Here is a 13,096-nt window from a genome sequence, read left to right as displayed (position 1 = left end):
CTGCAGAAATTCTTTGTCTTTTCTGATACAACTACTATAAACAGCTGCTAAAGGTTTCCTCTTACTAATTTAATAAAGCTGTGCAAAATCACGCAGTTTTTCAGTTAACACTATTAAATGGTCTGCAGCTTGAATTCATGGTCATTCACAGTTTTGTTTTGACTGTCCGTCAGCTGATCAAAGACCTATTCTTGGTATTGTCAAGCTGCTTGTGCTTTTGGATTTCAGTCAGTGGTGTTGTGTGAACACTAAATCCCAGCACTGCAGAAGCGCTCAGCATTCTTTCCCAGTAAGATGATGGACTATTTTGTAACCACGTGGAACTAATATACTTTGACATTCTGAACAAAGAGCAAGACAGTATGGAAAGAAGGCAGTTTACTGCATGTTGTGCGTTCAAGTGGTTACCAGCAGCATTTTCAAGCTCAAACCATTCATTAATTAGTTTTCCTTTGACTTAGTCCCTTATTTATCATGGGTTGCCACAGCGGAATGAACCGCCAACTATTCCAGCATATGTTTTACGCAGCGGATGCCCTTCCAGCCACAAACTATTACTGGGAAAACACTTATACACTCTTTCACACACACATACTCATGCACTACGGCCAATGTAGTTAATCCTATTCACCTATAGCGCATGTCTTTGGACTGTGGGGGAACCCACACCAACACGGGTAGAACATGCAAACTCCACACAGAAATGCCAACTGGTCCAGCCTGGACTCAAACCAGCGACCTTCTTGCAGTGCGGTGAGAGTGCTAACCACAAAGCCACACAAGCTCAGAATCACGATTTTTTAAATAATCTTTACAAGTAAAAAGAAACATCAAAAGTAGTGTGAGGAGTTTTCTAGAACAAGATGTCGCAATCTAATACTAGAGAAAGTTCAGTGTATACTTTGTAAAGCTGGCGTTCGTGTCCTCTATGTGTCTCTAGGCAGCCTCTCAAAGCAGAGTTTCCCCTGATAGAAGAGGTCTAAAATTAGGAAGCCCCTATGACTGTTTTGGCCTAGTGTGTCAAATTCCATTCGCAGGCTCCGTCTATGCTATCGCAGCACCTGCTCTTAGCTGTAACCCCCTATTAAGCTTGGCAGAGGCATGCACCTATGTTAAAGCATGATTAAAAAAGCCGCAGGTCAGTTTCATCATGTCCTTTTTTCTGTGCATGCTTTTTAAAAAGTGGTATCAATCGATGATTGAAATAGCCAGGCTCTGCTAGCTCAGACGTGGCTAATGGCACAGCATTTTTTGGGGCTTAGCTTAAGGGGCTGGACATTTCTGTGCACCGAGTGGCCTGTTTCGATGAAGGGTCAGTTTGGCACTTGGAAACCTGGACCCCCCAGCAGGAGCCTCATTCACAGCTCATGGTTCAGTGCGTAACTGTCCCCTGTGAATGTTCTCTGGAGAGGCTGCTCCATTGAAATGACCACATGGGAAAACAGCGGAAAAAGGCAAGTATTCAATTTGATGGCTTTTATGTGAACTTTTGTGCATGTATGTTGTTACACTGATTGGTACTGTACATATTTTTGCATCAGTAAGTCTCCAAGCCGTTCAGCTACCTTAATAGTGACCTTTTAGTCAAGCACAGTTTTGTAAAGGTAAAAAGACAATCATTTTAGTAACTAGAATTTAGGACTGTAGCTCACAAAAAGAAATGATTTACAGTTAACAAGATTGTACGATTTTCCTTTCATGTTTCAGATGTGAACAGATTCAAAAACTGCTGAATGGCAAGCTCAGACATTTATAAACTGCTCAAGAGACCACCCAATGTCTGGGATATCTGAAGTGAAGAAATGGAACGCTGGGTTTTAGAAGGAGACAGCTACTCTTTCCTTCGCAGTGCTCCACACACATTTAACCTGCAGAATCGCGAAGGGCCGAATCGCGTTGAGATATTTGACATCACTTCAATCCCCAGCCATCGCAATGCCATATCCGAAACAACCTGTCTGTGTGACATTTTTGGAGATGACGGCGAGTCCCAGTCACTTTCCAGTAGCCCAGCCTCTGCTACATATGCCAGGAAGGAAATTGAACAGCCTTTCCCAGCAGATGATGCCAATGACTCCTCAGGATCTTATCACACTGCCAATGGATCTGACTTAAGTGACAACGCTGAAGTCACCTACAGCACACCCTCTCCAAAGAATACACAAGATTTTTGTACATCAGAGAACAGTATAACTGATTCACCGCCACCTGAATCAACCGTCTTGTCTGATTTCCAAAATGGAATTAATGCATTTGACTGCACACCACCTGCACCCGAAGTGAATGGTAATGACCTTTCACATAAAGATTACTGGGAAGAACCCCAAGTGTCAGTGAACGCTGCCCCGGTGATTGAAACAGATGAACCTGTACCACAGGATATTAATTCAACACCAGATACTTGTCTTATTAATTCATCAAAGGAAACTACTAATCCTACATCTTGCTCTTCAGAGCAGAACGAAGCCATTGTTATGGAGCAAGAAGTGAACATAACAACACCTCAACATACAAGTGCAAGCCCATTTGAAGACGAGCAAGGTTGCATAAGTATATCTAAGTGTACAAGCTGTGAAGACTTGGCAGAATCTAAAATTGAACAAGATATTGAGATGTCTTCTGTGAGCAAAGAAGGTATAGCCTCCAGTAATCCGCAAGAAGAAAGAGTTCTTCTTCCACAAAAGATTGTAAACAGTGGCTCTGCATCAGACCTGTCAAACGCTTCTCCAACAGACTCCATGTCTATTCAGGAAATATCTATTTCACCTGCAGACCAAGATATTTGCTACACACCAGAGCACAGATTAAGCTCTGTCTCCCCTGACAGCAGAACAATTTTCTCCACACCTGCATCCATAGGTAGATCTTCACCTGAGCTGTTCGATTTGTGCTCAACACAATCAGAGTCTCCACTTCTGGAGAACTCTCATGGTGCGTCTTCTACTTTATCTAAAATTCCTACCAATGATAAAGTAGAAATAGATTCCACGACTGAATCTGACATTTCCACTGAAAGAAGAGGACTTGTGTGTTCATCCATGGATGGTAAAGAAAAACTGGAGTCCCCTGGGATCAATGAAACCTGCTCTTCACCTGAACAATCAGCACATGCTCACTCACCAGAACCAGTTGTAATTCACTCACCTATTGGTTACAGCATCAGCGCATCACCTACTAATGAAACAACAGTTTCTTCAAGTGACCGTGAAGCCTCATTGTCCCCCTCGGTAGTCACTAGAACTGAATACAGTGATATCTGCTCTTCTCCTGATCATTCAGAACCCATCATTGACTCACCTCTGGGTTACACCATCAGCCCGTCACCTACAAATGAGAGAGAGGTTTATTCAACCGAACCTGAAGCCTCAATATCTCCTTGCTGTCACAGTGATATCTACTCTACCTCTGATAACTCTGTTTCAGCTCACTCACCAGAACCTACAGCAATTCATTCACCTATGAGTTTTACCATCAGCCCATCTCCCACAAACCTGAGAATGGTTTATTTTATGGAACCTGATGACCAACCGTCCTCTCCTGCCTTCACAGGTACTGATTACATTGCAACACCAACATGCAGTAGAGATTCTACACCTGCATTAAGGAGCATGACATCCACTCCAAACAGCAGAGAAAACTATCTTACACCCGAGCCCACTTCTCCAGCCCCGTCTCCAGAATTGAGCTCAGTCACCTGCTTACCTGAAATCAAAACAATATCATATAATATTCTGCCACAAAATACAAAATCCCCTACAATTGAAGGCATCGATTATAACATTTCGCCTAGCAAAGATTTAGCACAATCATCTGGAGTAGATGCAACTCTTTGCAGAAACTCTTCTGTAGCTTCAAATTCCCCCTTTGAAAATCATACCTCAGTTTCACCTAGTTCAAGAAACTTTTTGTCAACACCAGAGAGTAGATCTAGGCCCTCATCAAAGGCATCGGAACATTCTAGAGACACAGGATTATCACCTGCGCCCTCCATGCCAATTGTGAAGATAGAAAATCAGCATTCACCTATAATCATTGAGGGAATCAAGCCACCTTCTCATAGCCCAATAGATAGTCATTATTTAAATGACCATGTTGAAGCAGACACCTTGAAAAGCAGCACATCTGTCCAGGATGAATATACAGGAGGTGCACCAGAAGTTCTTAGCCAACTGAAGAACTTGAAAGATTCTTCATGTGAACTCGCAGATTCTGGATTGTCCACAGTAAGTATTGATAAACATCAGGATATTGTTACTGACAACACAAGAAATGTATCTGTCTGTGGAACATCAGTTTCTCTGAGTCCATTTGATGCAATGGCATTGACATCTGCAGAGGAGAAACAATACCATGGTAATATTGATGATCACAACGAGAGAATTGAAACATTGAAAAATGATTCCCCAAGTAGTAACCAAGTGACTGCAGAAATAAGTGAAATGCCAATGGTTATCAATAGGGACAATGATGGTGAATTTGACAGCAAGGAAAAGGAGGAGAGTGGAAAGAGGGAGGGAGAAGGGGAGGAGACTATAGGAGACAGTAGTTACAGAGGGGAACAGGTTGAGCTGTCATTCAGTGCCAGGAATAGAAAAGGGCCTGCAGGCCACAGCCCAGCTCTCTCAAGTCGAGACCCAAAGTCGGGAATTCCAGCTCGCTGTTATTTTGAGTCACCCCCAACAACTCTCCAGCAACAGAGTCAGCTCAGAGCTCGGGGCTCACATCAAGAGAACAAGGGTGGCGCCAGAAGGCTCCGGTCAGCTGCCCAGGGTAAATACAGCAGTCCAGGCTTTTTTCCTCCTGAGTGTACTGGCGAGAACTCCATCATGGGAAGTGAGTTTGATGAAGCAGACAATGAAGTGAAGTGGTTTACAGATCTGGCCTTCAGAAGCCTGTCTAGCCCTCAGGTGGATTATTTGGATGTGTACAACTCAAGCCACAGGTCATCAACGAATGTTTCTCAGCCATCAACTGTAGACAGCCCTGGTGCTGTCGCATGGATGAGCTATGCAGATTTACGTGGTTCAACGTTACATGAAAATGATGGCTATGCATTTTTACCACGTGATGGCCTGGACCCAAACAAACACTTTGAAATGGGAAATTTTGAATGTGTGGATGTTGCTTTAGAGAACAAGGAAGAATCCAATAAAGGAAAAAGGACTGTACCAAAAAGGCAGATTCAGCTCTTAAGGCGTAACACAGATGAAGCAAAACCGAATGGGAATACTGAAAATGTTTCTACTTCACCCTCTACACACAGACACTCAAGGGACACAATTGTTCGTCAACACAGCACACCAGCTTTTGTTCAAGAGAAGGTTTTCAGGGAGGTTCCAAATTCACCACAAAGTGACAGGAAAAGGACATTGCAGAAATCTGTGTCTCTAGATGATGGCTCCCCTAAGACGCAAATGGCGTCTTGCATTATCAAGAGTGTGTTGTCTAAGAGAATGCAGGATGTGCAGAAAGCTACACCAAAAAGTCCCAAGTTCGAAGACCCAAGTTCGTCTGGAGATAAAAACAAACATGATGATATTAGCCCCAGCTTTTTTGATGATGTACCAAGTAATACAGAGAAGCATAGCTTAAGCTCTAGCCAGCTTTCCGAATGCACTCTTTCATCTGAAGAATTTGCTGTCAGAGAAGAAAGAATTCCACAACAGGTTAAGAAGTGTGCCCCAAAAGTTCCTCCAAAACCTTTGTTCAGACCTGCATTCTTTAATGAAGAAACAAAACCTATAGTGTCCTCTCCACCGGCTGATGAAAAAGTACTTATGAAACACAACAATAAGACTGATGAAAAGGAGGGAGGAGGTGACAACCACGAAGAGAAATACAATTGTGACTCATCAAATGCCAGTGTCAGGAACACAAGTCCTGCTACTGCCCCTCCAGCAATAAGCATGCAGAACAAAATGACAAGCAGAGACAAAAAGCATCAGATGACAACAGAAAACCAGGAACAACTGCCTGCAAAGAGTGTATTTATGTCAAAGACACCAGAAATTACTTTGAAACCTTCCGCTATCAAAGGAAAAAAGACTTCTTTGAAAGTGTCTTTATCCCCTGACCTGGAACAATCTAGAGAAATATCTAAAACTAAGTCAGTGGAGAAAGCTCCAGAAGATGTGAGCACCAGATGTACAAAAGCCATGGAGATGGAAGAAGTTGATGACATCAACAAAAAGTCTGTTATACACAAAGTTAGGGATGTAAGAAAGTTAGTAAAAAACACATACAACCTGTCTTTCAAAGCGTCGAATTCAACCTCTACTGCAGAAGAAATTGTTGTTCAAGAGAAAAAAGAAAAGCCACCACAAACTCCTCCAGCCTTGCTCATTGAATGTAAAGCCATCAGTTGGAAGGACAAACAAACACCAGGCAGCAAAGCAATCCAATGGCATGATGAAAAACAGCCTGTTGACATATCAAAAATATCACAACCACGGGTGGGTGCAGAGACCAGAAGAGATGCTGACATCACTGAAATACCTTCCAAAGGCTCATCACTAGATACTGAGCCACAACAAAAAACTTCAGATTCTCTCTCTGAAACCATAGATGCATCAGAATCTGTAATTAAGAGACCTTATGTTCACTGTGATCCAAGTGCCAAGATGCCCCCTAGACCCCCCAGCAAGGAGAGGGAAGTTTCTGCTATGGTGGTTTTGCCAAATAGCATTCCCAAGGCAAAGACATTTGACACTTCAATCCCTGCCTCCACTCAAATGAAAGGTACAAACAGCAGCCATTCTGTATCAATGCTACTGAAAGAGAAAGGGATGCAGGCTGATATTGGAGTTTGTGACGTTCATACCGAGGGTGCAAGTTCTAGAGCTAAACATATCAACAGACTTGAGGTACCTGTACAAGCCTGTTTATCAGAAGGAATTTTAAATGAAGCACAAGTAAGGGCAGACAATACAGCAGTGCCTTGCAATTCATCAGTTTTTGTCAACAATTATTCAAGGACAGCCAGACAAAGTGAGAGTCCCAAGGGAACACTGTCTGAAGAATCTTTGACAAAGGAACAAGAAAAAAAGAAAATCACCACAACTGTAACAAAAATTCCAGCTTATCTAGCAACATCTGGCAAGCCAGAGGTGAGATCTTTTTCAAGTAATACAAAAAATAACGCTACAACAGCGAACACATCAAAAGAGATTGAACTACCAATACAAGTAAGGTCAGTATCCACTGATAAAGTAAAGCCATTTGTAACACCAAAACTCAGCTGTAAACAGTCATTTGCTGAAATTAAGTCAGTGTCAAATGATCCACCAAAAACAGAAAAACAAGCATCATCTGTCATTAAACAGCAAACCAGATTGTGTAGTGAATCTAAGAAAAGTGAAACTCAATCAACACTAATACACAAGGATCAATTACATGACGCTTTATCAAAAGATACAAAAAGACTTGCTGTATCGGCTATATCAAGCTACAAACCACCAGCAACTTCAAGTACTGTGCAGAAATCTACTACAGTGACATTGGCCAGTCTGGATCAACAGCAATCATCTGCTGATATGCAAACCACCAGCACATGCCAACAACAGGTCTCATCGTTCAATCAAGATCACTCAGTGCCAGACGGGTCCTTTGTTTCTAACCAATTAGGATCGCAAACCCTTGGTGACACACAATCTGTGGCAAGAACATCATCTAATAATCATTTTCACAAAGATGACTATCTTTTCTATGCATCAGATGATCCCCCCAGTTATGATGAGAGAGAGAGTTTCAGCCCTCTGCGAGTGTCAGATTTGCCGCCACAAAGGCCATGCAAGTATCATCCATCCACTAAGCAATCTACATGCTCCTGCCCACCAGGATCCCAATCACATCAAGGACATCCTCATCACAGTCCTCTGGAACGGGTACCAGTAGCCTCTAGGTCTCCAGGCCAAGTTCTTACCTGTCCAGGAGCTCCCCCACAAGCTCAAGTTCGTCCTCATCAATGCAGACCAGATGGTCTTCAAGTCTCCAATACTTCAGTTCCCCATGCCTCAGCTTTGATTCAGCCTCTGCACAACCCAAGAGCTTGTCCCGCTTCAAATTCACAGTCCTATGTTAATGACCAGCCACCAACTTCTGGACTGCATGCGGAGAGGCGACCAGCTAATCATCCTTCACCTAAAGCTGCAGCTCCTGCTTCTTATCACGAATACTCTCATTCAAGTAACATGTCCGCTCTGGATCCCAGGTCTCAGTTATTTAATCCACAAGATTTGCCACCATCTTTTGGTCACGATTATGCAAATGAAGGTCCAGGTGGAGCAGGTGTGTTGTATCCAGAAAATGCTAGTGGGCTCAGCTGTGGCCAAGGTCCTCGTCGTGTCCTTCTGGATCCCGAGACTGGTAAATACTTCTACATTGAGGTTCCAATGCAGCCACTCAGAAAAATGCTATTTGATCCTGAATTGGGACAGTATGTGGAAGTTCTCATACCGCAGCAGACAATGCCACACACAGGGATGTACCCACCAGCTGTACCACCTTACTCTTCTTTGCACAGTCCTGGGTTGTATGCACCACAGTACCTACCTTATGCAATGCCATCTTTCCCAGCAATCCCAGGCAATGCCCAGCAAGGTCGCCATCCTGAACCACCATCTGTCCCAACAACACTTCACCAGACTTCCTTAAGGTATGGAAGCCCTGGGGGCCAAATGCCAAAAAATGAAGCCAAAGGCCACTCGTTGCTGGATCAGGGCTATCTAGAAAGCATGTATTACATGCCAACTGGGATGAATGCAAGCCCAAACTCAACCGCTTCAGACTGTTACCACAAACCATCTTCAAGTATGCCTCCTTCAGGGGGAAGAAGAGCATGAAACAGCAGCAGATACATTTGTAATCATTTTTTCTGTTTGCTCTTTTTCCTGAAATATGATATAACATTGTCGTCATTTAGTAATATAATTTCACTTTCATTTATATCACCTCACCTTCCTTGTATAGGCCAAGTTTATTCAGTGATGGGCCTTCTTTTCCAAAAGCTGCCATTGTTCAATCAATAGTGTTTCCCTTGAACACTGTTAAGTTATATAAGCGGATTATGCAGCTATAATATTAATGTGTTTGATCTTTTTACTTCTATTGAAATGACACTATTTATCAATGTTTAACATAACATGTAACTGCTTTGTGCAACACATTTAATGTACATATACTGTACATGTGAGTAGATGAAAAGAATGTGGATTAGCAAGATCCACTAATTCACTTGTATGAAAATCACAGACATTTTCTGTCATCAAAAGATTGCCATTTACTATTTTTTACACATGGATACACCCCATTAAAGTTCACTACAAAACTTACATGTCTGTTTTTTTAATATTTATGTATATATTTATTTATGATGTCAAATTAGCTGACATATATAAGCCATTTGACTAACATAGTGCCAATAATTGAATCTAATAATTATAATAATAATAATAATAATAATTGGTCTGCTGTCCTGCAGACTTTAGCTCACCTTGTCTCAACACACCCACAAGGTTGTTTCTAGAAAGCTTGGTAAGAGCTTGATTAGCTCGCCCATGTGCATCTGATTGGGATTGGAGCTAAAATCTGCTGGACACCGGACATCCAGAACCGAGATTGAGAACCCCTGACCTATAATATGCTTATGCCATGCCTAGTCCTTGTTGCATTTGTGCAACATTATAAGGCCCTTGGTAAAAGAAGGTTTTTTTTTTTTAATTTTCATAAATCTTGTGATATGTGACAACCACACTTGCCATCAAAACAATTAAAGATGACCCACTTTGAGTTTAGAGCCACTGCCAAACTGTTTAATTAATCTCAGGATGACACCTAGTGGACAGTTAACTCTCCTTGTCCATTTGTCTGCTGCCTTATTTTGAGAATGTTAGGTCTTCATTTTCCTTTGGCATATAGTCAATTTATTTATCGGGGTTGCCACAGCGGATTGAACCTACTTATCCAGCATATGTTTTACAAAGCAGATGCTGCAACCCAGTGCTGGGAAACATCCATACACACTCCTTAAAACACACACACTACGGCCAATTTAGTTTATTCAGTTCACCTATAGCACATGTCTTTGGACTGTTGGGGAAACCGGAGCACCCGGAGGAAACCCACACCCACACGGAGAGAACATGCAAACTCCACATAGAAATGCCAACTGACCCAGCCGGGACTCATACAAGCAACCTTGTTGCTGCGACAGTGCTTACCACTGAGCCACCATGTCGCCCCAAATGTTAGGTGTTGTACATGTAAATAATGTGCTTTTTAAGAAAAAAGAGAAATCCTGGCTTCAAGCTGTAACCGTTGCCATAAGCAGTCATATTTATGCAGCTGTGCATAATTAATAATGGCCTATTTGATTTAAATGTAATTTTTTTTGGCTGAATTGTCAGCTGAATAATGCAAGTCACACGTATTCTGGGTGTTTTTTGTATTTGGGTGTTTAACGCGGCTGGCGTGACAGAATGGACCACCATGGTCTTAGTAGTGACGTTTTGTGAAAATCTTTCCTCTTATTTAAACAAACAGTTCGGTCTTCTCCTTGGTCTCCAACTACAACCGCACCCAAAATGACTGCATTCGATTTGTATTTGATACTCTAAGAAAAGCTTTGTGGGGGAGAGAGCCTTAACCCTGTTTGTGAGGTGTTCGACTGAATCCACCAAGGTATATACATGTCTGCCTATGATGTCATTTGGGATCCCTGGAGCAGACAGCCAAGGGGAGTAGAGTGGAAATAAAAATGAGAGTGTCTAGTGGCAAGTTTTGTGCTGTTGAATGAACATGAGATGCCACAACTTAAAGGAATAGTTCTCCCAAAAATGAAAATTACCTCATAATTTACTCACCCTAAAGCCATCATTGGTGTGCATTGACTAGGGACCATGTGTCCTGACATTTTATCCTACCCATCTGGTTATGCTACCAACACTGCAATTGAATAATTTTAAGGTTAGGTATTAGGTAGGTTTGGGCGATATTACAGCTTCATATCACTCTACTCCATGTTAAAATTTACACTGGTAGCAAAATCTGACAGGTAGCAAATTGCGTCATCAAAATGTGCTACCTTCTTTTTGAATGGGAGGTAGGACAATCTGACAAGGTAGGATAAATGAGAATACCGGGGCTGTGTGGTTGTGCATTATTCCCTCATAGCAAACTAAGAGGGACATGGTTAAGAATGTTGTATCTGAAGTTGTCACATCAAAAGAGATGGACTACCACTCCAAAGCAGAAGCTCGTGGTCAGATTTAGTTGAAGATTATCAAAGAAAAAGAAATTCAGTGGAATAAATTGCACAGATTAATTGTTTGCCTGAAGAATAACAATGTGTGCTAGTACTATTCAAACATTTTCTAGTGAAAGAGCTCTTTAAAGTCTTATATATATATACAGTTAAAGTCAGAATTATTAGCCCCTTGGTTTATTTTTTCCCCCAATTTCTGTTTAACAAAAAGAAGATTTTTTTTAAACACATTTCTAAACATAATAGTTTTAATAAGTGTTTTATGTTATCTTTGCCATAATGACAGCACATGATATTTGACTAGATATTTTTCAGGTCACTTCTTTACAGCTTAAAGTGACATTTAAAGGTTTAACTAGGTTAACAAGGCAGATTAGGGCAATTATGCAAATCATTGTATAACGATAGTCTGTTCTGTAAACTATCGCAAAAATATAGCCTAAACTGGCTAATAATTGTGTCCTTAAAATGGTGTTTAAAAAATTTAAAACTGCTTTTATTCTACCCAAAATAAAACAGATAAGACTTTCTCCAGAAGAAAAAATAGTATCAGACATGCTGTGAAAAATTTCTTGCTCTGTTAAACATCAATTGGGAAAAAGGGGGGCTAGTAAATTTGACTTTAACTGCATTTATTATATATATATATATATATATATATATATATATATATATATATATATATATATATATATATATATATATATATATATATATATATATATATATATATATATATATATATGTGTGTGTGTGTGTGTGTGTGTGTGTGTGTGTGTGCGCGACTTTAAAGAGCACTTTCATTTGAAAATGCTAGAAAAACATTAGGAGAATTATTGTTATTACTATTATTTAATCAAACTATAGCATAAGATCCACAAAGAAATAGCACTAAAATACTGTAGTATTAATGCTATTAGCAGTAATACTTGATACTAGTGATACAATTAAGACTACTTAATTAGTAATACTAGTAATACTGAATACTAAAAATATTTGTATTACCTGGACTATAATATTGTATTAATATTAGTTATGATTACAAAAGCAATTTATATTACTACCAATAATGAATAATTTCTTTCCTTTGCTTTTGAATGTTAAACCATTTAGCATTTATTTTTTATAGGCGTATATAGATACATGCATGTGAAATAATAACTTATTTTGCTTTGTGAGATTATCAATTGTCAATAAATAAGTTTGATAGTCATTTTGGTAATATTCAGCTGGTTGACCATTTACAAAGATGTTTTTTAAAAGAGCCAGGTATTGTAAAAAAAAAAAAAAAAATTGTTGGACTGACAAACTGTTTAACTTAGAAATTCCAAGTATATTTAACAATAGTAACACATATATTAGATGCACACTTTCCAATAAATAAAGTAATATTTACCAATGTAAAAGCACTGTCATCTCACAGCAAGAAGGTCATTGGTTCGAGTCCCGGCTGGGTCAGTTGGCATTTCTGTGTGGAGTTTGCATGTTCTCCCCGTGTTGGTGTGGGTTTCCTCCGGGTGCTCCGGTTTCCCACACAGTCCAAAGACGTGTGCTGTAAGTGAATTGGATGAACTAAATTGGCTGTAGTGTATGTGTGCGTGTGTATGGCTGTTTTTCAGTTCTGGGTTGCAGCCGGAAGGACATCATCCGTTGTGTAAAACATATGCCGGAATAGTTGCCAGTTCATTCCACTGTGGCAACCAATGATAATTAAGGGACTAAGCCAAAGAAAATCGAATAAAAGTAGAAATAACACTGAAATAACACTTTCTGAAAATATCCTCGAATAAACTTTATTTCTAACATTGAAACATAATTTTTGGTAAAGTTGCTTTA

The 13,096-nt window shown here is 40.4% G+C and overlaps 1 protein-coding gene across 2 annotated transcripts; it reads left to right on the top strand.

Annotated features, from left to right (window-relative positions):
• The first annotated feature begins 1,029 nt into the window (after positions 1–1,029).
• si:ch73-43g23.1 lies at positions 1,030–9,329 on the top strand. Of its 2 annotated transcripts, XM_087280991.1 has the most exons (3): positions 1,030–1,454; positions 1,708–4,702; positions 5,549–9,329. In XM_087280991.1, exons 2-3 carry the CDS (start codon positions 1,803–1,805, stop codon positions 8,838–8,840), a joined length of 6,192 nt encoding a protein of 2,063 aa, XP_087137117.1. In that variant the 5' UTR covers positions 1,030–1,454; positions 1,708–1,802; the 3' UTR covers positions 8,841–9,329. The 2 variants fall into 2 exon arrangements, with proteins under 2 accessions (XP_087137117.1, XP_087137116.1); XM_087280990.1 differs by having other exon boundaries at positions 1,708–9,329.
• The last annotated feature ends 3,767 nt before the right edge of the window (positions 9,330–13,096 follow it).

This window comes from Danio rerio, chromosome 14 (assembly GCF_052040795.2).
Source record: "Danio rerio strain M-AB ecotype USA chromosome 14, GRCz13ab, whole genome shotgun sequence".
Taxonomy (NCBI): Eukaryota; Metazoa; Chordata; class Actinopteri; order Cypriniformes; family Danionidae; genus Danio; species Danio rerio.
This window is presented reverse-complemented; position numbering and strand designations above follow the sequence as displayed.